Below are 27,269 nucleotides of genomic sequence, written 5' to 3' on the forward strand. Positions count from 1 at the left end.
CTTGATCGCCCCTTGTAGGCTAGCGCTAGATGTTATCGCCAAGTTTATTCTTTCCGTAGTACTCAAGTTTGTTTATCCACTCTCTCAGATATAGTTTTGCTTGTATGCCACTTCCACTTTTGCACATCGTTTCGTTTCAAATCGCCACCAGGGGGCGATATCGCACCCACTTTAGGAACCACCAATTTGACTCATAAAGAAATGCGAAATCATCACAAAACTATTATATACTTTTTAACATCCAAATTGTAAAATGTAATTAGCTTGCCTGCAAATTGGTCAAGTAGAAGTGGAAGTAATCTAAAACGATTACCACTTGATTACGTATAGCAGTGATTCCCAACCGCGGCCCCGAGGGCCGCATGCGACCCGCAGATAACCTTCTTGCGGCCCCCACAAAATATTAGGAAATCGAGTATTGACAAAAAATAAAATTTTATATTTATAAAATGCACGTACTTCGCTTGGAGTCTGGAGTTTTTAATTAGGATTGCAGGAATGTCGTGAGTAGACTGCTAACGTTACGTCGCTGCTGTTTCAATGCAATGTGCCCTAACTTTTCAGTTGAACGAGCAGTAGCTATAGATATAGGTATAGACAAGACCATAACTGCGGCACGCCACACCCTCCAATTGGGGAGGGGGCGAGCTCGAAGGGGGCTCAAAATTATTTCGTGAATAAGCATAAATTATGGAGTATTTTTTTTTTAATTTGTGCATCTTTTTACTCTGGGCGTGATTTCATGCTGCCAAATATCTTGGCTTTTGGGTACTTATCCCCCCCAAAAAAAATATTTATCGAAATGGGCATATCGGCGTTTGCCATTACCGCGCCACGACGCACCACTACATCTCAAGTTTCAAGCCATGTAACATGCGACTCCAAGAAGTACGTCAGAACGATTGGCAGCGAGAAAACCTTGACCGAAAAGGACTGCCCTTATGTTGACCGAAGCTTCGTTATATATACAAAATACTGTCTTGGCAATCTGAACCTCACAAGACACATATCATATCGCACGGACAAATTATATTTCAGTGAAGAAATACCAATTTGAAATTGTGTGCGTCTCTTAGTTTAGTAGCCTACGTTTGGGCTATTCTATATTTTTTGATATAGCAGACAGGAGGTCACGAAATAACATCATATTACGGGGTCATACCAACGGGTTCTACAATGTCCAATACACCTCACTTAGCTCTACCGGTAAATATGATTACGTGAGCAGCGAGGACAAGAAATTGATAGCAATATATATGCAATTCCCAATAATATTGACCGATTCTATCACAAATTATCGAAAATTTCGCACTTGGCGCTGGCTCACTTAACGGTACAGTTAATTTCGCGGTAAAAGCGAACAAGGTGATAGGGGTAAGTTTTTCACCCTATGGGAGCCCAAGACCAAAGTATTTTTTGGGGAGGGGGGCTCACGAAGTGCTCTTTCGTTCCTGCCAACGGATATACGCCCGGAGATGCTTAATTCTTATTGAGGGGTCCTACCTTTTCAAACACACCTCCCTCGGGTCTACCTGTAAAACTGATTACGTGAGCAGAGAGAGGATAAAAATTGATAGCAATATATATGCGATTCCCGATCATATTGACCGATTCAACTATGAATTACAGAAAATTTTCGCGCTTTGCGCGTTTAGGCAATAAAAGCTGACTCATTAAATGGCCCGGAAAGCAGCATAATTGGTAGCCCTACAGCTCACCACCCAAGCGTCCGAGTAATTTGAAAGCTACTGTCGTACTGATTCCAAAAATACGAATTGAAATCTCGCCAGGGCAATAAAACTGCTCCGAAATAGCCACCAAAGATCGATCGTACTGAACAATGGCAGCGCAGCAACACAATGACCATAACAATGGCCAATGGCTTAGAGCGATTGATCGGAACAATGCCAATTTTCACATTTTGATTACTATTTTGGGTCCGTTTCATTGTCCTGGTATTCGTGCGGCCCCGACCGTACTCTGAAATTCTAAATTTGGCCCCGACACCGAAAAAGGTTGGGAACCACTGACGTATAGTGTCAGTATAAGTACGCCTAGTAGAAATATATTCTGCTAACCGCTATAGTTATATACTTGGTGGGTTGGAGGTATTGGATTTAGCGCTTCGATCCGGAGCCTCGCGACTAATGTTTTCACTAATGCGCGCGACTGCACTTGATTGTGATCTTTATGGCTCATCATTCGCCACTTTAAGCTATTCGGAGTGCAGGTTCTTTTTGAGTGACGCTGTGACAGTCGCCAGCTTTATTATGTTGAGCTTTCTTTATTTAGTTTATTGCTTATTGCATCGTCATGGTTTATTTTTAGTGAGATATTACCGGTGACCCTTCAAAGGTAGTTAACTACCAGGATATAGCCTACGTCCATTTGGTCGTCTTGATGTACCAGTTGGGACAGGGTTCAAATTCAGTTTACGATTACAACAATCAATACCTTTACGCGTCGTGTTTGGAGACGACACATATATTTGAACAAATGCATATATTATACGCAGTATTTACCTGAGCGCTACGAATGCGTATCTCTCCGTCCACCCGAGCATCGCACTCCTCCTCCGTGGTAATATTAACAATCTGTCGTGAATGCATCGTTTAAAGAGTTAGTCACAATCCTTGGAGGAGTTTATCGACTTTGCACCTTGACTGCCACCCCCGGCCGAATTTTACCCGACGTCGCAGACACATTGTCTTCAGTCAAGGCACACATGGATATCATACCCCCTTCGGTCATACCATACCCTGAAACAGATAAGGCGTTGAGAAGTATTAAGCCTAAGATGTCAATCGCGAGTTCGCGGCTATGCCTATCTTGAATGACCCGCTCTTACGACGTTAGCTGTTCTGACGCGCGCTATTTACACGTATATGTCATTATTTTGACGCCTTGTAAAGGTTGCACGCGTGAACAGCACCTTTGTATATGTTCTCATAAGAATGGGTGTATATGGTTCAATCCATGTGATCTGATTTGCATCCAGATGTGGTCAGTAATGTCAGTACGTAAACTTTTCGAAGTACTCAGGTCGGTTTTGCCTCCTTGCACTGCTTTGTCACGAGAATATGTTTTCAGAGTACTTCTACTGCTAGTTAACGTTATTTGACTTACATTTTGGACTTTGGATTATGAGAAGTGCAAAGTAGTTTTGGAACTGGTTTGTATCAGTTTTGTGCGTGATATTGTCATATTAACTGGACTTATTAGCCCCGCGTTTCATGGTAGCATAATGTATACTCTAAAATGGCTCTATAAGTGCAGTCATAGGCGCCGACGTTTATTTTTGCATGGGGTGGCGGCAGGCGCGTAGCCAGAGGGTGTCGAAGCCCCCACCTATTGAAACGCCAAACCTCTTCCTTTTGAAATGACCATTCTGGCGCTAATATTCCGTTGCAATTCCATAAGTCGTATTTTCAGTGTCACGCGGGGCCTCGTCCAATTAGCGACATTGGTCTGTGCACGCATATCGCATCGCACAGCGTAACGTGACGCGATCTTCCACTGAGATGATTGCGAAATTAGGTCATTGATTGCCGCGCACTCGGCATTCGTCGCTGGACTGAGCAGTCATACGGCGCGACAATCCTGAAACACGGAAGACCGACAACAATTATGATTACAAACGCGCACGGCCAATCAGTAATTATCGCGTACCTCCATCGCAATAGGTTTTTACTTAGTACTGAGTAGCTCGCATCGCGACAATTTGTTACTGATTAAAACCTCTATTTTGACTGCATTGCTGCATTTCCCGATTTACGTCCGCAAAGCATAATTTGATGAATATTATGGGCACTGAAATAAATTCCAACTAGCAGGCACACACAATAAAACACCGTTCAACTTTGCGCTCCGAGAATATTGATCACAGAAATGGTTCACAAAATATTTTAAACGCGGCTTGCGGCCCTCATCGATGCAAATAATGCACTTTAATTTGTAGAAGGTGAACATATATTTGGTCGTCAAATCACGATAGGAGATGGTGTTTCTCAGAGCGCGCGATGAAATCTATGTTTCTAACGATAAGGTCGAATTTGTACATCTAATAAGGATCGTTAGTTTTCTGAAATCAGCATCAGTACGCTGTGCGAAATACATAGCAGTGATCAATTTTATCGGACTGTACAATCGACCGGCAAGGTTGCGAGTTGCGAAATTGCAGACATGCCGCAAACCTGCAATAATTACAATTACAGGGTGCGCTAGTCATACCCCAATACCCAGATTCGGCAATGGAAACGAGCACAATTTGTTCAGACGCGGGGATGAGTTTTAATCAAAAAGATACATAAACACAAACAATATTACACTCAAAGATTGTTACTGTTTGGCGAAAGTGTTTCTGCGGACGGCAGCAGGCCTGCATGCGGACGCGCTAAACCAAACCACCGACGAGAGTGCACATGACATTGTGATATCGATGACCCATTTCGCCTACTAATGATTCTCGCTAATTTGCAGTACGCAGCATCGGTAATACGAACTAGTGAATTAGCATTTCAAAATAACGGGATTTCTAGTAATAAATGAGAAACTTCCTGGACCCACCAGGGGTTTGATCCCGACAAGGCGCTGGTTAATATCAGCCTAGGCCTACGGCCTACGTAGGCCCCAATCAGCCAGTCGAATTGGGTCGTAAAATGGTGCGCTTTTAATTATCTAAGTGTTATTGCAGCAAGAGCAATATGGGCGCATGCCGCGACCTTATCAATAGAAATACATATCCCAAAGGTTTGAAATTCGGTCTGCGATAAGGATGCGCACGATAGAGTCGGTCCAACAATGACGTTTATTGGAACAAAGAACAAACTAATCGAATAAATTCTGAATTTGCGCCACCATGAATCTCGTGTTGCATCAATATTTGACAACGTAATTTAACGCTCTGACCTGCACAATTGCAATCGAAACATATCATAAACAACAGCACCTACAGTCCTACACTACAGTAAAAATGTAGTGAATCGACTTTTTCTCTTAGAGTGGAACGAGATCGAGCAGATATGACTGAATTGCGAATGATTGTGATTGAAATGATTCATGAACAACACGAGGATGTCGCCAAATTGCCCTTTAACAAACCTGCAAAGAATGTGGCGTTGAATATGCGAATTATTCGACGGATGATGTCAGGAGCCTGCGCCGCACCGCCGCTAACTATCTTCTTTACGGACGACAGATCGTAACTTTCCGCGTCTTTCGCGTTGATAATTCCAATAAGTGTTGCCGGTACGCACGTGAGAAATGTTACCTGAAAAAACAAATGCAGCGTAGCGCTCAACATTCCGGGTTTTGTTCAATGGCATGGATATAAACTTTGCTTCTCGAGTAGATGTAGTAGCAATTTCCAGGACATGCCAAATAAACCTTGAGCGGAAGTAGCAAATTCAAGGTATGAGAAGTACTAAATTTTACAGTTTCAAAAAGTATATTCGTTGAAGGTTGGACTACTTTCAGCAGCTAAGTAGAGGTAGCCAACGCAAAATGACTGCACTACAAATACTGGTACAATCTGGGTCAGGGGTGGTCGAACTTTTTGACTCGCGGGCCGTATTCAACATCTGAATCCATTCGCGGGCCGCACTATAGTAAATAGAGATTTTTAGCCAACACCCAATATTTCTATTCAATTATATAGTTACCGAGTAAATATGAAGATAATGTAAATGTATTCTATTTTTAAAACATACTTAATATGCGCGTCTTATAAGCTGGTCGTCCTGAATAAACAAATTGTCAAACTTAGCGATCAAAGTCGCTTGTGGCGATTGTTGCAACGCGATGGGAATTTGAATCTGCGGGCAACGATCTTTTTATGGATGTGCTGATTTTTGCTGAACCTCCAGGACACACTATGCCGACAGCATCATAACCATGTTACCTTTAAAATACGTTTCTACGTTTCTATATAAATCTGAAATACCTCTACACATATCGAAGACTAATCTACCTAACATACGCACGAATTCGTTTTACCAAGCACAGCACTAAAAGTGAAAAACTTGCCGGAGTTTCAAATTCAAAATCACGCTCGTGAACCGAATTACGACATTTCTGCTTTGACTTTCTGTGATGTTTACCAAGTGAAACCTTTAAAAATGTATCAAGAAAAGGTTTGGTAAAGTCGCCGCAATAATTAAATTTTAGCACGCATTTTATCAATATTTTCCTTGATGGTTTCGGGGGCCGCACAAAACGGTGTTGCGGGTCGCATACGGCCCGCGGGCCATAGTTTGCCCGCCCCCGATCTGGGTGGAGATATAGCGTAGTAGTATCATCCACAGCTGTAACACCAATGGGATGTGGGTTCGAGTCCGACCGAGGTCGACTACAGAATTCCAATAAATGTTGGAGGTGTATCTACGTTCCTCCTTGCCACATCATCCGTGAAATCGGTGTCTATAAAAGTCTATAAGTGGCTGTGCTACAAGTCGGCATCTACGGAATAAAAATGAAGAAAATTGACCTGGTCTAAATGATCATAGTATAGTCCAGTGGTTCTCAACCTTTTTGTCTTCGCGGTCCCCTTTTGGACCGTCACGGACCCCCCGCGGACCCCTAAACGTTTTAGTTCAAATTTTGCTCAATTACGGTGCAGTCGTCATCTGTCTTGTGCAAATGATAACTGTAGGCTAGTGATGAACCATAGTGTCCTATATGGTGTCGACACAGGCAAATCTCACGCCTCAGTGAAATTGTATCACGTCACAATTTCCATTTGGATACAGGCAATTTGACGGTCATTTTTGACCGGCTTGCCGAGCATTAAATTTGGTAAAACGGGTATGTCTTGAAAATCCGCGCCTTCGATTTGATATAAACGAGTGTTGAAAATCCGTTTTCACAAAGAGGGTGGTGGCCAATGTAATAATATAGCGTAACGCTTCCGACGACACATTTGGGTATGATCGCAACAAATATGACACTAAAATTACAAACTATATTTTTTATTAAACATAAAACGTCAAGCCTTGTCATTTTATCTAGCAGATCACATTGAAGTTATCATGAAAAAATGATTATGTATATCACAGAAGAAATGGATTTTTATAAACATTGCGAAGTCACCGTGATTGACTAATCAAACTTTTTATTTTCACACAATCCCCAACAAAACACCTCCATACAGCGAAATATTTGTATCAGCAGATTATTGGCAATTTAGCAACTGAAATGAGTCCGCACAGCAGGATATTTTATTTCTGACGGTCATTCTGTTCATGTGAGTTCTACTAGTGATGAAGCGAAACTGCCTCGTGATTTTCCTAATTAAGGGGACTAGCAACCCAAAAAAATCAAAATTTTTGATTTTTTTTTCTGGTAAGAAATATTAACATTGTATCTCTGCTGTCACCTTACGGCCATTTTTCACCCAAACAATACCTAAAAACTGCAAAATTTCCATTTTATTTTCCTTTAATAATTTGGGGGGGGGGGGGTTTCAAGTTCCAACCAAAAGATCGCATGTTTCGTCCGATGACTCTATAAAATATATGGTTTGACAGTTATAAAATATATCTATCTATATTATCTCCGGGTACAAATTTGTTAGATTGTTGTCAGTTGGCATTCTAGCATTCTGACACTCATTCTTATCATTACATCGGTAACACTTGTTCATCGAATTTTTACGTTTCAAGTGTTTGATAGTCGTTTTCTCAATTGTAAAATTTTGTTACGCTGCATCACGGCAAACCAAAAATTTGTTTGAAATATTTGTCGTAGATGCGTCACTCAAGGTTTTTTGAAAAGCTGAGATTCAGACGTGTGCTATGCTAAAAGTTTTTAGTCATAGGTCTACCATGTCAAGAGGTACAGAACGTCGCAGTAAACTTACTGCAAATTTATAACAAAAATTGGGATTTTTTTGAATTTCGAAATGGAATTTCTCCTAGGTGGGTTGCATGTAATCCTTCAAATTTTAGCATAGCACAGCACTGTCCTAGTACTTCCTAAAGAAGGCGTTAGATCGGAAAAAGGGCTTCACAATATCGAGATTTTGCATTCCCCGTGTCGGTGCATTTTCTGTCCTTGAAATACAAAACAATTCACAATCTGCAGGGTAGAACGAAAATTTTTGGTTTTTCGTTTATAGCAGTGGTTCTTAACCTTTTTTCTTCCAGCGCCCCCTTTCAAAAATTATCGTGCTCCAGCGCCCCCCCAACTTTATATTGTAAGGAATGTAATAAAGACAATGAGTAAGAGGGAGGGTCTTAACAGCACTTCGTCAACCCCTTAAAAAAGAAAGCCTTGCGCACCCATAGCGTGATAAACCGAACTTCTGAGGGCTTCGCCTCCACGAACCCCATATCGTGATTTTGATGGTCAGCAAAGTTTGTGTGGCCTGGTCGCCCTAGGTACCAAAATTTTCTATAATGCATGAATGAATAGGTGGTGATTACATATATAAGTCGCTATATACTTTTTATCCTCTCAGCCCACGTAATCAAATTTACCAGTAGCACTGAGTGAGCTGTTGTATAGGAAAATAAAGGCACGTAATTAATAATTAAACATATTCGGGCGTACCCGCAGGTACAATTATTCGTTATCAGGGCCGTAACAGCACTTCGTCAGCCCCCCCCCCCCCCCCAAACAAAAAACGTTGGTCCTGGGCCCCCACCGGGTGATAAACCAAACTTCCGGGCTACTTCACTCCCAGACCCCATTAGGCTGGCCTCTATTTGCTGATAGCTTATTAGGTATCTACATTGGGTGTCCATTTACTGATGCAGCTATTCTCGCCTAGTCGCGCGAAGTGCAAAAAATTTCACTAATTAATGATTGAATTGGTCAATATCATCGGGAATTGCATGTAAATTGAGATCAATTTTTATCCTCTCTCAGCTCACGTAAACACATTTACCGGTAGAGCTGAGTGAGGTGCAATGTTCCCTCTAAGCTGCGCACGTGCGCAGTGCTGACACGGTCTCTGCGCACAGAAAATCTACGTTGCGGACAACAAATCCGGAGTTATTACCTTTTTTTAGTCGTTACGCACTGTTGTCCAAGGGTCAGCGCAGTGAGTTGTTGAGTGTGCGCAGACTCATCAAAACTTAAAGCGAACATTGTGAGGTGTCTTGGAAACTGTAGGGCCCGTTACTAATAATTAAACATATTCGGGCGGGCGAACCTGTTGGTATGACTTCGTTGCATGATGTTATTTCGCGACCCCCTGTCTGCAATATCAAAAAATATAGAATCGCTCAACGGGGATATCGCCCAACAGGAATATCCCTTTCGCCAAATCGTACTAAACTAAAAGACACACACGATTTCAGATTGGTATTTCTTCACTTACATATAATTTTTTCCCTGCCAGATGGAATTAATCTTCTTGGGTTCAGATTGCCAAGACAGGAACATTCGGTGTCAGTCATTTAGGCGCCCATGGACAATTAAACCTATATGTATTTTGAAGGCTATATGTAACGAAGTTTTCGGTGTTAATTTGCTCTGAATACTCATTTAGGATATGTCCTATCACCACATCATCTGCTGCCAAATCGATTTTTTTCCAGCGCCCCCCATACCGCCCCCCTGAGCCCAACGCCCCCCATATCGCCCCTTGAGCGTTTCCGCCCCCTTCAAAATCGCCAGCGCCCCCTGGGGGGCGCTGGTGGCAAGGTTAAGAACCACTGGTTTATAGCATAGCGACATCTAGCAACTGTGAAAATTTCATGCTGATGGGGGTAACCATCCGAAATTTAGGTTTTTGGGTTGCTAGTCCCCTTGAAAAAAGAAAGAAAAATGAGGTTATCGACTATTTTGTAAATTAAGAGGCTTCGCGGACCCCCTGAAAATGCTTCGCAGACCACCGGTTGAGAACCGCTGGTATAGTCGACAAACACCATGAATACCACAAACAACAACTTACATCCTACATTTCAAACGAAATTGCGGACGTCGTCAATAATCCAAACGAGGTTAAACTCACTTTATGTTTTTCAATATTCAAGAACAGTTTGGTGATGTCAGTGTTACGTTCCAGAATTGTTTTAACTCCAATTATAGCATTTGCCAACAGCGGGACATACCCTCCGCAGTGATATATTGGTCGGTCGACGTAAACCAACTCTGAGTTGTCTTTCGGTACGCAACTATAATTGAAAAATGCCTTATCTTATGCGCCATCGCCGGTTTCATCTCACTCTTATTATCCGGTTTCGATGAATGCTACATAACTTCTGTGGCGCATTGCAGCACACTTCGGCACGCCTGTTGTTCCACTTGAGTGGGGAACAAACGCTATGTCATTTTCCGCATCGTAATCGATTTGCTGCAGACGTCCTGTCGGTAAAATACATAGATCAGATGTGTTATGCGGAGGATCCAGGTTTGTCTTGCTGTACCAGGATCGGAGCTCGCCAATATTTCGTCCACTGTTGGGAATTCCTTACTTCGGCCTACGACGAATACTTTCTGGTAAATATAGATATTCTCACAGCATTTCACTGACAATGCAGTGTCTTGGTGACAAGTAAGCCAGCATGACATGCAAGAAGAGAAGCTAAAACATAAAATGTAACAGCAAGTGTATTCTGAGTTTGACTCGATCTCAGATATAATCGGATAGTTGTACAAACTCACGTAATCACTGGTCTTAAGCCCGCGTTGCTACTAAATTACAAGTATAGAAGTAGCTTTCTCTATAAGACTACATCCAATAGAAGTATAAACTGAAGGGTCCGAAATGTAAACAGGTAAGTAGTTTTGAGGAGTATATTTGGTCAGGGGTTGGCATACGTGTGGTACAATCTTCGGAAATATATTCAACAGTGAGTGTGACGGCTCTTTCGCGAGGTCCTTATCATGATTTCCATTATAAAAGTGACGCAATCTTATCCCAAAACTAGTTCTGCTTAACGATATTCAAAGTGTAGGTTTTTTTTTTACCAAATATAGGTTCAAAAGTGAAATTAGTCTAAACATAGCCACATGAGTAAGTGGTTAAAGTAGGCAAAATGTACATGATCACTAGGGTGGTTCAAAAATAACCTTTTTTCCTGAAACTTACAGGTTACTTGATTAAATCGTTAGGTTGCCTTAAAAAACGACGCACACCAAATTTGAATTCATTCCAACCAATATTCGCGGATTTCGTAGAGTTTGAAAATTTTGAATTTGCCTAAAAATGCAAACTAAAAATTTTTTCAAATTTTCCTTCCAACCTTATGAAATTGTTGCGCTGTCTTCAAAAACGATGGAAAACAAATTTGACTCAATTCCAAGCTGCAGAAGCGGAGTTATTCAAGTTTTTTGATGATAATTCTGAGATGATCCACCAATCAAGGATAATCCCAGAATTATCAAAGAAAAACTGAAATAACTCCACTTCTACGGCTTCGAATTGAGTCAAATTTGTTTTGCATCGTTTTCGAAGACAGCGCAACAATTTCATGGGGTTGGCAGAAAAATTTGAAAAATTTTTTTTTTTGCATTTTTAGGCAAATTCAAAATTTTCAAACTCCACGAAATCCGCGAATATTGGTTGGAATGAATTCAAATTTGGTGTGCGTCGTTTTTTAAGGCAACCTAACGATTTAATCAAGTAACCTGCAAGATTCAGGAAAAAAGGTTATTTTTGAACCACCCTAATGATCACTCTCCAAAGTAGAGTACTTCGTTATTGACCATGTCGGGTTCTAAAGTAGCATTTCAATAGTATATTATTGCGTTTGTCAATGGAGAGAAATCGAACCGACGTAGGACCGCGAGATAATATATTTGTGATACTTCAGAACAGGGAGGGCATTACAAAACAATGCGGTAACGAGCTCTCTCGAATGCGATTACCGCATAGTGTCAAAATTGGTTTTTCAAAACATTTTGCGTTCAGCTCACGCAAGAGCGCTTTGAACTCGCGTGAACTCTCGTAATTCCATACGCAACACAACGTTCCGCTACTTCCGCAATCAACGTGCTAATTCGTGATTTCGCCAAGTTGGCAATCTCAGTAAAAGATGACACCAAATGAGTGCTTATAATGCTGTGTGGTCACTGGTCTGGTCAGCAACGAGTTACAATTTAGCTGCGACAATCTTTCACAAACAGGGAAATGGAAATACCCTAATAGTTTGTGGTTTTGCTCTGAAGAGAACAATATTACCGGCGTACGGTACATTACAATGTGTCTGCTTAAGGCTGCTGTGTCTAGTATCACGCGTACATAAAGTTTTAAATTCGTATGAGGATACAGTTGGAGTAATACATGTATAACATTCGGGAAACATGGCGCTGATCGTAATTCGCAACGACTTTATAGTAGAGGTCGACCGATTATCGACATGGCCGATTATCGAGGCCGATATTTAGAGCTTTCCCGATAATCGATATCGGCCTACGAAGGTCGATATCGCAGCCGATATTTGATATTTAAAAAAAATTCAAAGATTTTGGAAATTCAATGCTCCGTGTTCTCAATCTCAAGAAATCGACGACGCAAAGGGAGATATATGACAGATTTAACCTTGCATGACGAGTTTAGCTGAGTGAGCATGCAGAGAAACTATGCTTTCTGCATTACAATCTACCTTTTCTGGACTGATCTGCAATTCTGTATCATATTTTGCTTTTTGGGTTATCCCAAATTTCATTGAATGTGCACAATTAAGCAATAATTCTTTTCTATTTCAGTTTTCTCGTTGGTTGTACAGCTTTCTGCGGCATGTACAAGTGCCATCTTGCCTAATATATAATATTTTTGGTGAAATTGTTCCCTGCTCCTTCCATATTAATATCGGCCTATGATATCGGTATCGGCCTTGTGAGTGAGTCGATATATCGGTATCGGCCTGTAAAAATCAATATCGGTCGACCTCTACTTTATAGGCCTACCGAATCGGACTGAATGCTACCGTTCGGCAGCGAATTACTTATTGACAAGGCGACCACACGATATGCTAGCCAAAGATAAGAACTGGATAATAACTAAATCCATTTGACTATAGATTACTATAACCTACCGAGGTTAGTAATCTATAATTTAACATTATAATGGCATGCTACCGACATGGAACTCAAGTCCCCGTTATATTCATGCAGGCCTTAAACGGGGTGGGGTAAGCTACTCAGTCCCCGCGCTTACTAGTCCGTGTGTGAATTCAATTAATAGGCGGTATATATCGCCACTGTCTTATTTCGCTTGATTTTTACCAACAGTTAGGCCTACGAAATATAACCAAATTGGGTAACTTACAGAACATGCCATCCCAGAGCGATTACCGCATCACTTCTTTACCATATTGAAGTAGAATTTTGAGAATTGGCAGTTCAAAAAGCTGCAATTTACAGCGCGGATTCAACCCCGCTAGCTAGAAGCTATAGGCGGTAAGTTAACGCGAGAAGTCTGCGCTAATTTCAGTTTTCTAATACCGAACGTCGCGGATAGTGACGTTCGGGACACAGGCCGTGCACGTTTTCTCTCGATTCCTAGGTTTTGCGGTAAATCAATTACTCCGGTAAAAAAATGCTCTCGAAGGCATGGTTATTGAGGGTTTTGTAATCGCGATTGTCAGCTTCTCTCGAATTGTGACGGTAAATATTGATTCGATTCCGCAGTGGGGTAGTTGTTTTGTAATGCCGCACCAGGGCTGTGGAGTCGGTTCCTTTTACAACCGACTCCAACTCCAACTCCTACTCCGACTCCAGACGTTTTCAGTATACCGACTCCGACTGTGACCCCGGAAATTTTGAATATACAGACGGCGCCTCCTAATATTTTCCCCATAGAACTCCGACATACCTGTAAGTCTACTCGGAAAATGATACCTCTATTACATTTTTAAACATGTATATAGTTCACAGCAATTATGAAAACTGTAATCACAGAAAGCAATTAAGTTTGTGATGGTTCGTAAAGGCAAAAACTTGATGACTTTTGTAATAGCACCGGCACTTTTTGGTAACATTTGGCTCGATTTTAAGGTACATGGAGCATTGCAACGAGCTCCGACTCCGACTTCAGACAGTATGTGCTTCCCCAACTCCGACTCCAAGGAGTGCTACATATTTTCTGTGATTCGGACTCCACAAGAGAAAATGTACCGAAAATCCGATTCCACAGCCCTGCTTCAAAAGCGTGGTACAGAAAAAGGAATTTAAAAACTCGTTGAAAAAATAGCATAATAATCAGTTTTGTTGTCTATCGCGCCAAATAGCGTCCCAAGTGTCTGTCACTCAGTAAAGTGGCATTGATAACACCGGTCAACACGATTTTGCGGTACATTCCGTTACTTACCTAAATTGAAGACACTGAATCTGAATCTGGCTTCAAAGATGTATGATGGGTGATTGATTACAATAACAATATTTGATATGTCGCTTTTATACGCTCAGTATAACGTCACTGCCGAAAGTCGAAATTTGAATAATTCATGCAATTAGGAAAAATTAACTGGGATAAAATCCGACGTGACTGCATATTGTGAGCTCGGTAATTGGGTTCGGCAATCAAAATTTTGGTAAACTCAATCATGAAAGCTCTGCCACAGAAATATTTTTTAATTTTGTATACGAGTGTAATGACTCGATAGTAAGTTTTTCATAAACGTTATACGTAGAATAGACAGTAGGCCGAATACTATCTCCGGTTAAATCTAGACGAAAAAGGATTCTATCTAGATATTTGCTGATACCTGTATAAAGGATGTTTCGCCCTTTACGGATTTGATGGTGTCGACGATATCTTCATCAACAAACACCACTTTCGGCCGAATGATCTCAAATTGTTGCAAAATCTCATCTGTACCCGGGATAATGAAACCATAATTATCAGTCTTCGGATAGACTGCCCGAGTTATAAAAGAACATTACACTTTCGGTAGAACGGATTACACGGTGCAACACTAGCTCCAGCGCCCATAATTCCAATCATGACGAAGAGAAATTCTTGGCTTCCAGAGGCACATATTGATACGGAATCGCCTTTCTTGATACCGAGACCTTGTAGGTACGCCGCACACTTACGCGAGCAATCGTACAATTGACGATACGTGATGGACTTGCCTTCACGCGAGGCGTCGATCTTTAAAATGAGCATAAAAGACGTCTACGTGAATAACATGGGCGAGATTACACAATACTTACGAGCGCCGTTTCGTCACCGTATTTCAGCCAATTCTCCCACGCAAGCTTATGCAAAGGTTTGTCAGACAGGGTTATATCTCCTCCATAAACTGGCATTGTGTGCAGAGCGTATGATAACGCATATAATCCTGGTATGGATATCAATCTATGATTGTCGGAAAAGAGTTCCGTTATAACCACGCGTCAGCTGCTGTTCACTGTACCATATGAAATTATAAATAATGCCACGTCTTCCAGCAGAGTAATTTCAATTGCTCCATCACTTGCTTTATTGATCTCAATTCCAAGACTTTACTATTTTGGTATAATTCATTTCGAAGTTTGTAATCCAAGTTGGTGCTACGTGGAAAAGGACCGTCTCTACGCAATCATCACGCTAGCAAAGTGCTTGCACGGCTCCAGACAAAAGCATATTGATTTGATATTCAAACTATTCTCGGTAAAGCTAATATTTGCTTCTCCGCGCAATGGTGTAATGCACCGATGAGCATTGTACATTGCATTACAATGCATTGCATTATATCGGTAAAGACTTTACGCAGTTCATTGCGCATCTTGTTGCAAATAATCTGACTCATCGCACGATGGGACTGCCAAAAGTACTTCTAATATAGTTGAATCTGCAAGTTATCTTGGTAACCAATGCATGCTGCATACACTATTGTAGTCATGACGAACTGGGAGAGGCAGAGTATAATCAGCATTACTGCGACTGTGAGCATAGTCCAATCGCAAAGTACGAATTCTGAACGAATGCACCTAATTCGATATGCTCCATCGGTTCGCAACCAAGCGTTGTAAACACACTACCTCGAATCGTACATCGATCGGTATAGCATATGCAATTTCAAAGGACATTGCTTAGTAGGGGAAGGATGGTGTGGACGTGAGGTTCGGGTTCTCGTTCTATGTGTGAACCTCATAAACCCCAGTGAAATATGTTTGGTTGTAACTCGTTTTTGGAAGAACTTACATCAGTCTTATTCTCAGTACCTTCTAAAATATTACTGGTGGGTAATAAGAGATATTGTACGGTCCTAGACATCTCTCTTTATTCTCATCGTGTCTGGCTAACTGTTTATTACCCGGTTCCGGTGTTACGGGGACCACACCTAGAGCTCATAAAAAGATACCTGTCCGGACGACAACAAATGGTTTCGATATCCAAAACCTTGTCTTCAGCCCATTTCGTAACCTTTGGTGTTCCGCAAGGTTCCGTTCTTGAGCCGGTCATTTTTACGTTAAATGCCAATGATATCTTTGAAACCTCGTCATTTAGTACTACACTGTTCACTGACCATACGCACCTCCTATATCACGCATCTACTACCGCAAACTTGAATTCCGTCACTCGTGACCAAATGCCCAGAGCGTATGACCGAACGTCCCAGAATAGTCTCCGTAACAACACCGCGAAATCCCAATTATTGGTCGGGAGCTCCCGGGACAACCTAGCCATTGACATCGCAGGCCAACCAATTTCCAACGCTGAAAATGCAAAATACCTTGACATTTTGCTGGATTCGGACATGTCTTGGAAGATGAGACACGTGCAATCGCTAATACCGTAATAACCGAAGGTGTGCGGCCTGTTCCACTGTTTGAGTCACTCCCTCCCGATTCGGATTCTGTTGATACTCTTCAACTCTTTATTCCAATCGAAGTTACAATAACGGAATTCTTTGCTGGGGTGCTGCCTGAAAGAATACGACTGACACTGCAAAAACTACAACATCGGGTTCTCCGTATTTCTTGCAAGTCCTCGTCGAAATTGTTGCCACGGCGACGGAAGATCTTTATTTTATAGGATTATTAGGCATTTGATTATTAGGCATTTGGTGATGTTTAAAAAGCCATGATGTATTTCAGCATTGCAGCATAATGTAGTCTGAGTCGTCTCTAGGTATCGTGTACATTAATATATTATTTTACTGAAATGTAGGGTTGGGATTAACAATATGACGTCACAGACGTCATATGTTCGTGTTCGTGCTCACGTATAACCTTTCAGGGGTTGGCGCCATCCCTAATATTTATCCTTGGAACTTAAAAGATGAAATATATTTTAGAACAACATCGCGTAGAGATAATTCTATACTACTATAACTTTTCAGACCGGGGCCAAAGTCTCACACATCACAGAGAATACAATTGGTATATCATGTTTACGGGTATGTAAGAATAAGATAACGCGCAGACAACAGTTGCACGCAACACAGGTCCACGAAACATGTCTGACGAACGCGATTCCAAATTAGGGTGGATAATTTTCTTCTGGGGGGTCGCATTTGCACTGTATTCTACTCATGCAGATTGCAAGGACGGTACTATTGCGGGCGGACCATTTCCACAGCCGTACAATCGTACATATCAATATCGAATGTTTTGGCCAGCCAGCGACGATCAATTTTGCTTTAGGTTTTATCGCTGCCGATATTTTTTGGGCCGCACTTTGCTCAGTCGCGTGTTGCCAAATACTTCCTTTCTTAAAGTGTCCCGCACCAGCTCGTTGCACACCCCACACTGAAGTATCCAAACGGTCTCTGATGGTGTACTCCAGAGAAACAATGTTGGGCAAATCTTATCATGAATTCAAACCAATTTGTGTAATACAAAGGTCGGCACATTTTCATTATTAAGCCATATTTTGGAAACGACTTTACTGCGTGTCTCGCATATTGGCTACAGATATACTGCAGTGACCTAGGATATGTAGAAACTATATACACACGATATCGCGCGAATCCTTACAAATTATTTTTGTTGCAAGAAATTCAACAAATATTAGATACATATTAAAATGTCGCTCTGGTGCCGTCGCGAACCAAAGTTATAACCTGCGCGCTCTGCATAACACGGAAGCAGACGGTTACGAATTCCGTTAGCAGCTCCGAAAAATACGACCCTGACTTTTTGCTCACGAAAACCGGTTTCGAAAAATCACACCCCATCAGCGACATGGTTAATGAAAATAATCTAAATAGTCCTCTCGTTAGACCATTTACACTACAAGAATTTAATGTTGCTTTACGGTCACGCAAAAGCACGGCACCCGGAGATGACTCCATTTGCTATGCATTGATCAAACGTCTATCATCCGCTGCGGTTGTCAAGCTTCTTGCCCTTATAAATAGCTCTTGGGGAACAGGATGCGTTCCGGGGGCTGGAAGCACTCCATCGTCATCCCAATCTTGAAAACAGGCAAGGAGTCAACTAGACCGGAGTCCTATCGCCCCATCTCACTCACAAGTCACATCTGTAAAATTATGGAAACTATGGTCACGAAAAGATTGCGATGGTACTTGGAATCCAAGAATCTGCTAAATATAGATGCCAATCGGGTTTTCGCCATGGTCGCAGCACGCTCGACCATATTCTGAGAGTCCATGATAGTGTTTATAAAGCGTTACATAATAAAAGGTCGGTGGCGGCAGTTTTTCTTGATATAGAACGAGCATACGACATGGTTTGGCGAACTGGCCTCACCCACAAGCTGTCACAAATGGGGGTAAAAGGAAACATGCTTAGGTGGATCTCATATTTTCTAAAAAACAGAACCTTCCAAGTCCGCGTGGGTAGCTCGTTGTCGCGATAGCACATTCTAGAAAATGGTTTACCCCAAGGTTGCTTTATTTCGCCATTACTCTTCTCCGTGATGATTAATGACCTTCCTACAGTTATTCAGTGTGAGCAGGCATTATTCGCGGACGATTGCGCCATATGGGAAAGTGGATTATCCGTGGAATCCAACATCTATGCGGTCCAGTTAGCCCTAATATCGATTCAACTGTGGTGTAAACAGTGGGGTTTCAAAGTATCGCACACGAAATCGGTGGCGATGCTATTCACAAGAAGGCGATCACTGCCATCCGTGTCTCTTGGGGCTGTTTTCGATAAATTGTTATCATATAAATGCCATATAGAGTATCTCGTAAAGAAATGTAGCAACAGATTGAACGTTTTGCGTCTTCTGACTCGAACCTCGTCGGGCGGCGCTGGCAAGAGTTCGCTACTGATAATCTATAGGACAATGATACGATCACTTATCGATTATGGAATGCCAGCATACTTCCTTGCCCCGAAATCCAACCTGGGGAAGGTGGAGAAAATCCAAAACAAGGCCCTTCGAATTATTTGCGGAGCTATGCATAGTACACCGATTTGCGCATTGCAAGCATCCTGTTGCGAAATGCCCCCGCACATTCGCCATAGGTACCTAAGCCTAAACTACCGATGTCTTCTGCTTACTCATCCAGCGAGCAGCCACTCATCTCGGCACATTATCGAAGACTCGTTGCATGAAATATATCGTGTTATTAATCCGAGATTCAATACTTTTAACACGCTAACGAAGTCAGCTTGTTTTGAAAACATGGTGATCGAGCGATTCGATTCCCCTTCCCCTCCGTGGGATTTACCGATTCCATGCGTTGATATCGACCTATCTAGCTTAGTCTCGAAACAAGATGTACCTTAGTACATCAAATGTAGGTGTCTCGACTTTATCTTTGAAAGATTCGGCGGACACATCCATATATTTACTGATGGTTCAAAGACTGAATATGGTGCTGGACTTGGGGTCTACATCCCAGAATTTTCGTATTGCTAAAATCGGGCTTGTCCGACTCTATCGTCCTCATTCTCAGCCGAACTGAAAGCTATAGTCTTCGCGCTGATGTGGATATTACAACACAGCAGTTCCACGAATCGACGCTACGTGATCTTTTCCGACTGGCTGGCGGCCCTGAGGGCCTTGTCATCCCCGCATACCCGTAAGCCGCATAAGGAAATCTCTCTCTCATTTGATATTCTTTCTCAGATAAAGACCACGGGTGGCATGGTAACATTTGCCTGGATACCAGGTCACGCCGGAATAGACGGCAACGAGAAGGCTGACCAACTAGCTCGGGCTGCATCAAGTCAATCGCGGGAACCCGGTATCGATATCCTAACCGTAACATTATCAGAGGCAAAAGCGGTCACCCGTCAGCTCTGCAGACACCAATTGCAGGCCAAGTTCACTGCAGAGGAGAGAGGGCACCACTACCTGATGTTGCGACCATCTATATCAACAGAGGCGCCAGATTCCTGCCGAAATCGCCTATTTGAAAAAATCCTGTTTCGCCTCCAACCCGGTCACTGTCGCCTGGCGGCACACCTATTCAAAATAGGTTGCGCTGACTCCCCCCTTTGTAATGTGTGTTACGTCCCCGACACGGTTGACCACATACTCTTGCATTGCAGAAAATATGACTTCCACCGAGCATTTATTGCCGACGCATGTACCATGATCAATCTACCGCTTACTTTAACCAATATACTTACTATGCCGCAATTATTTACGCCGGTCGCTAGTTTATTATTTCATGTAACTTGTATATATAGTTTGAAAGTTTATATAGTTTGAAATTTATTATAATCCTATGTCCCAGAGCACGAAAACTCGATCCTTGATAACATATTTTGTCCGTGGTGCACAAGGCCGGAAACGGCAACACGCGCCACTTAAAACTCCTCATTAATAATAATAATATTAATAGACGGTTACGAAAGAGCCATTTTATAGAAATCCACGCTTGTAATCATTTGTTGGAAACTGAAAATGTTCGGGTGAACAGTACAATCGCTATTATTCACATTCTACGGTATCTGACTAGCACGGTATATACTGTCATTGCCTGATTGATATAATTAACTTCCGATTCCGATATCAACAGTGTATACTTCTATAAGGGAACACAACGGGAAGATGATATATGATACTCAGTATAAGCACAATAGCGCAGCCAACGATCTACGAACGTGACTTCATCGCGAATAAAATTGTGGCAAATCGGTCAATTGAATTTCATCATCAAGCGGATATCCCCGCCCAGGGCGATATATTGTTTACCAACGAATTGTTAAAATTACTTCCTCTTAACTCAATATCATTACGTACGAACAGACATAATTCGTGCATGATACTTATACCTGTTTTCCGGGGTATTTTGGGGATTGAAGTTTACATAACAAACGCCACAAACATTATAGGCTCCGTTTATTGTCTAACACCGGAGATGCATACCTATATAAGACCCTTTCATTTCAATAAGCTTCAACACTCCTTCGTTGAGTGGGGATTGGTGAAATTAGACATAAGTTACGCTATTTATTGAAGTTCAAGCGATCCAGTTTTATAGCGGTGTCGGTTGCTCCTGATATATGTCTTACTCGTTGTATCATTCGTAATGGGTGTGGTACCATAGGCAAAACGATAGTGCAGCTCAAGAACAAGAGCCAAACAGTATTGTTGCGTCACAATGCGCAACTCAATCACAATCCAAAATTCGAGGCTCATTTTGGGGGGTTCCAGGGCCATGAGCAGAATAAAATTTACATGTATATTTTTGTAATCAGTACACCAGCAGCTCTTTATTGATAACGCTCGGCAATCAGGTGAAAAATCGCCGCAAAATTGCCTTTGACCAAATGCAAAGTGTGGCGTAACCAAATGCAGTGAGCCGTTCAATTTAGCTGTGTCCACGCCATCTAACACAATAGTGGTACGATGTACTGTACAAGCCTACTGTTTCACAAAACACTGCATGACATAGTCAGGTACATCGCTGGTTCCACCTGTCACTTCGAGCACTAGACAAAATAGCCGGGTAGCCCTGTTCGCGATTAATCTGGGTTAATTTACTATCGGCCAGAACAAAACTAATCTCTGAGTATTGTAGTGTGTTGCCATGTGTCAACAAAGTTTTAATTGCGTAAATAGAGAGATGGCATCATCTATGGCTGCAAAATGTGGCTGTCTGCATGATCCACTGTTGTTAATTCAATGTAAATCAAATTAGCTACATGACGTTTTGCGGATGTTTCGGAGATACCGTGATATACAATAGCTGTGCGGGAAATAACGCAAAGATTCTTCCAGTGTGCCTACCAAAATAGTGCACTCTACTACACCTGTAACAGCGACAAATAGCAGAAATCTATCGTACAAATGTAAAAGACTTTACTTATTACAGGATCTGGCCACTGCAAAGTATATCAAGCATGGTTAAGTCACTGATCGTAGCTCTGTGCGTAGTCTGCTTGCTTGTCGGACCAAGTGATGCCTGGTTCTCATCTCGCCGAAGACGCAGAAGACGAAGCTATTATTATCGCACCCCGGCACCGGTAGTCCACCATCACCATTACCGCACCCGTTGTCGTTGCGGGTGAGCATCAGCAATGCTGACAATTTCAGTTGTACATTTGACCCATGCTCTCTAATGGTATTAAAGCTACCATCCCACGTTTAACCCAACCGAAGACTAGAGTCCATATGAAAGCTGCAACCTAGTTTAGTCAGACAATAGGTTTTCACAAGCAGATGCACCTAAGAAAATAGATTTGTCCGATAACACACTTGGAAGCGTGTCAGCCATTGATCATGAAAGGCCACGCATTAATCCGTGAATGGTAAATTATAGTAAATCTTCTTTATCTACAGAGATGGGAGCGCTGGAGAAATAATGTACGAACAGGTGGACCAAGATGGAGGTTAGTTGCTGCTATTCCCCCTTTATAAAGTGTATATTTGATCAAAGAATACTTTACCTGCAGAAAACGAAGGTAAAGAAGGAGATAATAGGATGCTAATGGACGAGGATCCATCGAAAGTGTAAAGTTGAATGGGAGACCTTCTGCTCGAATGATGGAGAGATTTCTTATAAATAAATAAATCGCAGCTTTCTATTACAAGGTTCCATATGAAATATTAAAAGACTGATCCCATGGGTAACCAAGTCAATGAGTCATGCCACCGATGGGGCACGTTATAGGCGCTTCCGTTAGGTCTATGTGGAAAGCCGTTGTGAGATGAGGGCCCTACAATTAGCAGGGATCTGTTGTACTGCGTTGAAACTTTGTTGAAATTACTGACTTTCCCATTCGGCTCACGGACGCAAATATGCCTGTAAGTTACTTAGTCACGACATCACATCGGATACAAGGGCGAAACACTGCCGTCACGACACCAATGGTTGCTGGTTCGAGTCTCGGCTCTGCCATGTTTCTATGTGTCGGAGGTTTATCTGAGCTCCTCGTCGTCGATCTTGCTGTATACACAGCGCCTTGGAACAGCCCAGAAAAAAGAGAGAGCCGAACTCTTGAAAGAAGGCAGCAGAAGTCCAGAAAAAAGACGAAAGAAAGAAGCGAAAAAATACCTTATGACATTTACTGTGCGGGCGCAAATGACCCAAGTGTTTACAAGCGCCAATTCCGTCAATAAAACAGACAAACAAACATCGGATACAAGTTCATTCGGAATAGAGTATTCATGTTAAAATCTTGGAATGGCTTTGTGAACACGAATACATGGCGTCACGAGATGTCAATGCTAATTCAAACACAAATGATTTTTGCCTTTCTGTCTACGCCCCTGTCTGTTGTCGAATTAGTATAATTGAAATTAGATTTGATGTTAGGGACTGGAACAAGATGTCGTATCATGATTTTCTACCAATTTGTAGTTGAAATTTTAATATAAATGGTGGGATTAGTCTTCGGTACCCAAGGAACCCTAATATACACCTAGTATGGTTGATGGACTAATCCTAGAATCTTTGGAGCCCAGACAAACTGATTTCATTTGTCGTAGCACGCCGCTCGTTTGCCAGTGCGTTTCCGGGCCAAAGCACGTCTTGTTAGCGGAAGCGAGCGCACGTATTATTTAAAACCGAAATATCGTGGTATTTGAAAGATAACTCTGGAGAATCGGTGTATTTAAAATGGTATTTTCAGTGTTACATGGTTTATCTAAGATTTCTGTACTAATTTCTTGCTTGTTGTCGCTGCGATTAAGCGAGTTAGTGATGCGAGTGAGGAAGTTGAGATTGATAAAATTACGACAAAAATGTTGAAGATTCTGGAAATTGCTGATATTTCTTCAAAATCAATCATAGCTACAATAAGACCTACTGAGATTTTAGACGCAGTTTTCTGAATTATCAAGGTTGGCATACTGAACTCGATAACATGATCAACGTAATCGTACACATCACACAACGTGATCATCCACATCCAAACTCTATATCTGGCTCCTCTATCGTAGATAAAGTGACTCCTCAATTGTTTGTCAATGTGTTATGGCTATGGTTATTTCCCCGTGCTGTATCATTCATCCATAGGCTATCTATCACATTCCTGTAGCTAAATACCTTGGGATTCATCCAAAGGCTAATCTAAAAAAAACGCCCCAGATCATAATCCAAAGATAATGACAATGTTAATGTGTTCATGGTCTGTCAATAAAGCTGCATGAATTTCCTTGAAACGAAACCGGTTGATGTTAGTAACTGCTCTAAAGCCAAGGAGGTTAACTGCTCGTGACAGTCTGGCATTGCTGATCGATCGCAAGCGCGGGTCAATGTGCGACGCGAAACCATTACGTTTCAGAGCATATGGAGCGTATTGAGTCTCAAGCATAACTATGACACCAAACGCCGTGACGGAATTTACAGCTCCATGTAGGACCGTAGGTGATACGCAGCAGGACATAGATCCGCACAGGACTGGATCCGGAGGCTCTTTTCCGAATTAAGCCCGGATATCAGTACAATTTTTTTAACGTAGAACCGATGACACGGTCATTCGGTCCGCTTTACGACCGGAATATATTTCAAACTGGAACCCAATTTCAGCCCGGTCACCCAAAACACGTGCAGCATCACCCAACATTGAATTCTGCGGCATAGCCACTCAAACTATATCTGACTATCCAAAGATGCAATGCACAGACGCAACAGTTTCTACTGAATCAATACTAGTTAACACTCTAGTTTACCAAACGACGACCTGATATATCGATCTCGCGTTCCGAAACATGCCACCTTTTTGTCAACTGCCTCTTACATTATCTTTTTTTACTTTTCATTCAATATGAATGCTTCCGTTTTAAACATCGCCCAGGCCAGGTATGTGTCTGATTTCGAAGACTGCTCAAGGTCTTTTCAACACCTTCCTAATTTTCATTGTATCACAGTCTTGTGGTGTATTGCAAGGATGAAATTTTTAGCAATAAATTGAATATAATTGAGAATTGTCAGAACAACACACATCCTTGTTATTTTGATAGTTCTTTACACCAACCTTTACAATGCTGTCTATAGCACCCATAAACGGGTAAAATACGCGGCGAAACATTACCGTCATTCGGGAGCTAGTGGAAATCATGTAACTGCGAAACACGGGGGAGGCACTTGCGAAGTGGAAGGTGCTTTTGCACTCTACATATATTGTGGTGTTTATTGTGACGTCATATGTACTCATTTGGCCACAATAACTCCGTGACGTCACGGCAGTACAGTATTTCACGCCTTCAAATAATATCTACCCTAACATATTTTCATCCTGACTTTTTCTATATGGTAGGAAGGTTGTCCAACTGAATCTATCCTGTAAGACTCGGTGATGCAATGCCCTCATAACAAAAAAATCCAACACTCCAAACCTCGATTGCGTGTACATTAGGGGTGTTCGAAAGAACTTCGCTTCTACCGGTTTTATTATTATTTATTAACTTAAATTTGTTTCGCTTCGCTTTTGTTAGACAACGTAGGTTTTCAATATTTTATCACAAATTCCAAATTTCATAACTGTAAAAGCTTCGCGATTACCCGTTGGAATGGATTCAAATTTCGTGTACTTCGTTTTTTTTTCACGGACCTGACGATGCAATCGCCTAGCAAGAAATATTTGGAAAAGGTTTTTTTTAACGGCTCTAGTGGACCTTCATATACATAATAATTATAATAAATATTCTGATTTCAAAACGGACCGAGTAGGCTCCCTTTTGACTTTGTTTCATCTTCACAGCATTGGGAGCGAGTGGCGCAGTTGGTTAAGCGCCGTGGTTCGAATCCCGGTTCGAACTAACTTCTACGTGTCGGAGGTTATATGGGCTCCTCATCGCCGACCTCACTGCAGTCGCAGTGACTTGAAAAGCCCAGTCAAAAAGTGGGCCGAGCTATAAGTCGGTAGCAAATAGAGACGACGAAGAACCGAGCGTGACAGAGACGGCCTGAGAGAGTGCAAGAACATCCAAGAGACGAAGAAATGTGTTCATTGAACTGTATAACTTGTAATGCCGTGGAGCACAAAGCATTAAACAGGCTATAACCACCACTGATGTGAATCATAATGATAATAATAATAATAATCTTCACAGCCATATCCAAGAATTTTAACAAATAAGCCCAGGCTTAAAATTGGACACTAGACTCGCGATCCCAATGTTCGATCTCCACGTAGCTTTCTTCCCGTGTAGTCTTTCTTCCAAGCTTTGAAGTAGGGTGTCAAGCTCCTTGTATCTGCTGGTTAGGATCAGAATAAATTTAAGATTGAGATAACTTTCACGACTATACTAAAACTGCGTCTCTAGGTCTTGCAAAATTGCATTGATCGATAATAATACTTTAATTCAGAGTAAATGTTGGTTAGAATGGTCCAGTTGTTATGTTTGCATTGGAACATAACCTTTTCTTGCCCCGTATCACCAGGACGTTCCATGAATTTGTTGCATAACAACAAATTACCGAAAAACTTGGCGGACTGGATTCCTGAATCGACACATTAAAAGCGGATTAATCCACCCCTGTAAGGAATATATCCTATTTAGTGTAGGGTTACCATACGTGCTCCTTTAGGAGGAGTTGTCCTCCTTTCTCAGGATTTGGAAAATTTTCTCCGAGGACTCCTAAATGTCCTTCCTTTTGGCAATTCGTCCTCCTTTACGGGATTTACATCTAGGATAATGGACAGTTTCGGCATGAATGACGCTAAGTAGGTGATTCGGACGTTCGAACGTTCTCAACAAATTTCCCCGAAAAAATAGCAAAATCGGCTTCAGTCTTATTGTTTATGGTATTCACGGTGTTTGTCGACTACAACTTCAGTCCTGATCAACTAGCTATTCTGATTTGGTAGCGGTATCCTACTTTCCCGATTCCAAGCTATGGAAACTTAAGTTTAAAGCATACAGACCAAAACAGTATTATATGAACTTAACGAAATGCAGCTGTGGAAGCAAATGAGACATCTGTGGTCGATCAAACTTGTCAAAGTTAAACACTGACTGCATTTCGAACGCAGAAACCAGTGCACGTGAACATCAGTTACGTTGGAACGCAGAG

General features: G+C 41.8%; 1 protein-coding gene and 2 long non-coding RNA genes across 3 annotated transcripts in view; 2 read left to right on the top strand and 1 right to left on the bottom strand.

Moving 5' to 3' along the window:
* LOC145453489 (uncharacterized) overlaps positions 1 to 15,302 on the bottom strand; it is a 34,891-nt gene extending 19,589 nt beyond the window's left edge. The window contains exons 1-9 of the mRNA XM_080331464.1: positions 15,106 to 15,302; positions 14,833 to 15,043; positions 14,655 to 14,761; positions 10,371 to 10,440; positions 10,176 to 10,308; positions 9,956 to 10,118; positions 5,101 to 5,269; positions 2,659 to 2,759; positions 2,523 to 2,594 (exon numbers count right to left, since the gene is read on the bottom strand). Coding sequence (XP_080187590.1) covers positions 2,523 to 2,594; positions 2,659 to 2,759; positions 5,101 to 5,269; positions 9,956 to 10,118; positions 10,176 to 10,308; positions 10,371 to 10,440; positions 14,655 to 14,761; positions 14,833 to 15,043; positions 15,106 to 15,201 — 1,122 coding nt within the window. The 5' untranslated portion in view covers positions 15,202 to 15,302. The remainder of the gene's footprint in view (positions 1 to 2,522; positions 2,595 to 2,658; positions 2,760 to 5,100; positions 5,270 to 9,955; positions 10,119 to 10,175; positions 10,309 to 10,370; positions 10,441 to 14,654; positions 14,762 to 14,832; positions 15,044 to 15,105) is intronic.
* On the top strand, positions 133 to 1,062 carry LOC145453522 (uncharacterized). Its single transcript, XR_013919806.1, has 2 exons — positions 133 to 575; positions 641 to 1,062. It is a non-coding gene; the product is annotated as an uncharacterized LOC145453522 (long non-coding RNA).
* A 6,780-nt stretch (positions 15,303 to 22,082) lies between the features above and the next one.
* On the top strand, positions 22,083 to 22,879 carry LOC145454839 (uncharacterized). The gene is made up of 3 exons (XR_013920237.1): positions 22,083 to 22,313; positions 22,589 to 22,638; positions 22,702 to 22,879. It is a non-coding gene; the product is annotated as an uncharacterized LOC145454839 (long non-coding RNA).
* The last annotated feature ends 4,390 nt before the right edge of the window (positions 22,880 to 27,269 follow it).

This window comes from Botryllus schlosseri, chromosome 13, assembly GCF_051294905.1.
Source record: "Botryllus schlosseri isolate E-star chromosome 13, Bs_hap1, whole genome shotgun sequence".
NCBI lineage: Eukaryota > Metazoa > Chordata > Ascidiacea > Stolidobranchia > Styelidae > Botryllus > Botryllus schlosseri.